This window comes from Frankliniella occidentalis, unplaced genomic scaffold (genome assembly GCF_000697945.3).
Source record: "Frankliniella occidentalis isolate FOCC.00 unplaced genomic scaffold, Focc_3.1 Scaffold168, whole genome shotgun sequence".
NCBI classification, from domain to species: Eukaryota; Metazoa; Arthropoda; class Insecta; order Thysanoptera; family Thripidae; genus Frankliniella; species Frankliniella occidentalis.
In genome coordinates this window covers 77,507-81,255 of record NW_026267294.1, presented here as the reverse complement: position 1 = coordinate 81,255, position 3,749 = coordinate 77,507, and the positions used below count along the sequence as shown (strand labels likewise).

The 3,749-nt window shown below is 49.8% G+C and overlaps 1 protein-coding gene across 1 annotated transcript in view; it reads right to left on the bottom strand.

Moving 5' to 3' along the window:
• Positions 1-433: 433 nt before the first annotated feature.
• Positions 434-3,749, bottom strand: part of LOC113208907 (TSC22 domain family protein 3) — a 34,401-nt gene continuing 31,085 nt past the window's right edge. The window contains exons 2-3 of the mRNA XM_052271646.1: positions 2,974-3,025; positions 434-2,879 (exon numbers count right to left, since the gene is read on the bottom strand). Of these exons, the coding sequence (XP_052127606.1) occupies positions 2,631-2,879; positions 2,974-3,025 (301 nt within the window). The 3' untranslated portion in view covers positions 434-2,630. The remainder of the gene's footprint in view (positions 2,880-2,973; positions 3,026-3,749) is intronic.

The window sequence follows — 3,749 nt, the reverse complement described above, 5'->3', positions numbered from 1 at the left end:
AATTATATTTACAGTACATCTCACAGTACGCTTATGTGTTTCTGTATCCGATCAAAATACACAACTAAGAAAAATAATCTCACATGATAGATTTCACATTCTACATATTATGCTGCCCACTTTCAACAACGAAATCTAATAATTTTAAAAGCAACTACAAGATAAGAACATCAAAAATTGTAGTTTCATGTATGACCAACAATAAATAACTCTATATAACAATTTAAATGAAAATTCTTACTTCATCTATATACACACACGCCATACTTGCGACCCAATGCAAAAAGAAATATTTTTAATGACTGAAACTTAAAATCTACAGCGTCTTTCATCTTATCATTTGTGTCCTTATAATGTACCACAGAGGGTACCTATACACAACAATATCACATGTCAGGAGGTACAAAAATGGCGGGTTTTCCCTTTTTTTGCATGGGGTCGTTAAGTCCAACACATTTCATCAATAGCTTCTGACGTCGACCAAACTCGTGGGCAACTTGAACAATCCTTCTATGGCAAATAGTAAGTTGTAGATTTATGTAAAAAAAGATCGTGCAGCTAACAACTGGTATCGTATACTAGCTTTCCGTTACTCTAAAGTCGCAAGAAGCCTTCACGAGCAGGCAAACTGCATCATGCTTTTGGTATGGTCCGTTAGTTAAAAATGCAAAATGCGCCCATTTCTACTCAGTCATTGGTGGGACTTAAATTTTTAAAAAAGTTAAAATTGAATTTGGCAAGACCATTTAAACCTATGCCGAGCACGATGCCGGGTTTGCCTCCCCGTGATGGGCCTCCCCGCCCTGTCCGCATGCCTTGTGCAAGTGGCAATAACCGTTATGAAACCCGTGGAGCCATTTTAATGACGCCTCCTAATTGAGCAAGACCACAGATGGTGGAAGAAGGAGACGGAGGGTCCGTTTTTAGCGCAGTGTTGTTATGGCACAGTCCACGCGTCATAAACAATTAGCCAAAGAGCAAAAGGCGCGACCCGGCCAGACCCGGCCAGGCCCCACAGTCCCCGGTCCTGATCGGAAGGGTTTGGGTTTCACGCGGGTTGTTTAAATAAAGCTTTTGCTAGACTAAGCGAAGTAACGACCGCTGCACGCGAAAGAAAACCGCCGTGATTAAAACACGTTTTAATGACAAAAAATTACCAAGCGTGCGGCCGAGATTTTATGCGTCTACATAATAGAATAATTGTATGTTTTCATTAATGCTCATTGTTAAAACGACCGAATAAGCTGATCCCTATTAGAGGTAGGTAATGTACTTTTAGTGACTACGAAAAATGAGCGATATAATCATACAATACTCGGAAAACAATTATGTTTTCGCGCAAGACGCAAGCATTGAGCGAAAAATATTAAGAGGGACACTGACCCTTTACAAATCTTTTTTTGGTGTCCCCCGTTTTATTCTCGTGAGAGAATTTCCAAACTTCCATGAGGAAGAAAATTTTCAACATAACGTTGCGAAATGAGATTCATTCGGATTCATTGATTTCCATTTGGCAACGATAAGGGGGAATTCCCAGTCCCCGTAACTGCAGAGTTTTCTCATTCAAAATAACATAAAGTAAGGCAAGTGATATCGCTGATTCACTTCACACATAACAAAGCCAAAGAAAAATATGATAGGATTGCAGCAAGTAGGGAAAACGATGAAGGAAAGTTGAAACGAGTTTAAAATGAAGATGGACTTAACCTAGCTACATACTAACACAGCCATAATGACTTTGAATGCTTGCATTTTGCAAAACGTAAGTGTAAAATACTGAAATAATCCAGGCGCTCTTAAACATGAGGTCCTTTAAAATAAGCTTGAAATTAAAAGACCTAAAACGAAACAACAGCAATAGCAAAACGAGGTTGATGCTGTATTTTTGCTTTCACTCGCGGCCTTTGCCTACATCACAGCGAAAGGAATGTGCGACGGCCGCTTCCCTACCTTAGAACAATCGATTATGCGAAAAAACTCACCCGACCAGACCGTGCTTTTACACATCGTGTGTTTGAACGGCGTGGGGCATATCAAATAACAGTATTATCATTATTATTTTTTCATTTCTTTTTCGAGGGGTTCAGTCTTATGTGTAACGACTAGAGCTACTGAAAATGAGGAAAAAAGTGCCCCACCACATTCCACGACTTACACCATGTACCTCAAACTGCCGATAGTGATTCGACAGGCCACCAAAAACGGCTATCACACCCACATGTTTCTCTCAAGCCCAGACAGCATCAACCTGAGCAAACTTAATAGACAAGAAAAAGCGCCAACCAGAAACAAAATTTTTCGTCACACGCCACATCGTACAAAAAATTAAAGAGGAAGGGAAAGAAAAACAAATCATATCCAACACCGCGGTGACAGGCAGTGGTAGGCGGACCGGGCGCGGCGCGGCGCTCGTGGCGCCACAACGGCGGTGGTCCGTGCGCCCTCGGCAGAGGACGTCATCGGGGAGCCTGGGACGCGTTCACAGTGGATGGCGTCTTGAGGGATGCCCCGGGAGGCGCCCCTGTTGCCTTGGAGAAGGCGTCATCGGGGTACCCAAGGTGGCGTCAGCCGGCCCCGTGCCCGCGCATCCTGGAGGGGGCGGGAGGGCGGCGCACTGGGGGGCGACTCGCTCAGGGCGTGGCCCCCCCGTTCTGCTGGCCGCCCTGCTGCGCCGGGACGCCGTTCTGCTGGAGCGCCGCGACGTCGCAGGGCTTGGGGGCGAGCAGCAGCTGCTCGAGCGTCTCCTGTGTGGCGTTGGCTTTCAGGATGGAGTTCTCCAGCTCCAGCTTGTTGATGCGGTCCATCAGCTCGGCGATCTTGTCCTTGAGCACCTCCACCTCCTCACGCACCGCGAACATGAGGTGGCTCTTGACGAGGTCCTGGAAGGGAAGCAACACGCTTAGTAAACAACCGACCAAACAAGGCGGGTCTCCTCCGAGCACCCTGCGCCCTGCGCCATGACAGCACACTCACCATGGCTTGCTCGATCTTGTTGTCGATCGCGACCGCGCTAGCTCCCGAAGCACTGCAACACAAAGAGAAAACAGTCCGTAAGCTTCAAGTCTAACTTTGGCCGTAGCGCAGGAGCGTCCCTGCAGAGCCAGCGGCATGCGCGCGCGCGCGCGCTCGCTGACAGCCGCCCGAGATCCAATTTCTCTTGCGCCCCTTTGCCAAATTGCGTTAGGCGTGACGGATCGCCCCACCGCACCGCTCTGGCAAGTACACAACCATGCCTGAGCGAGCAGCAGGTCCCCTAGAGCCGCAGAGCAGCCCCGCACTCCTCGCGGCTGCTGTGCTCCGGGCCAGGGGGGGAGCGGAGGGGGAGGGGGGGCTGACCTTCGGGCTCACCTCCAGTACGGCGCCACGGCGACCTCGGGTCATCAACCCGGCTAGCCTGCTCAAAGCAGAACAATAACGCGGAGCGCCGCGGCCCGTCAGCGGCGCAGCCGACTCATACGGGCACAGCAGCAGCAGCAGACAGTCAGTCAAGGACGAGGCGAGGCGTCCCTCCCGGTCAGGAGGTGAGGGCCACGCGCACTGCGAACAGCTACGGCTACGGCCTCACGCACGCCGCAAGCCCGGCTATTCCCAGCGCAGTTGGGCTGGGGTAGGTCTCGCCCGCCTATAGCCCGCCTGCCTGGACACTGACACGGTGCAGGCCGGAATATTTACACGCTCGCGCATGCTGCCCATGCTGCCCGAGGCCGAGCTCTCTCTCTCTCTCTCTCTCTCTCTCTCTCTCTCTCTCT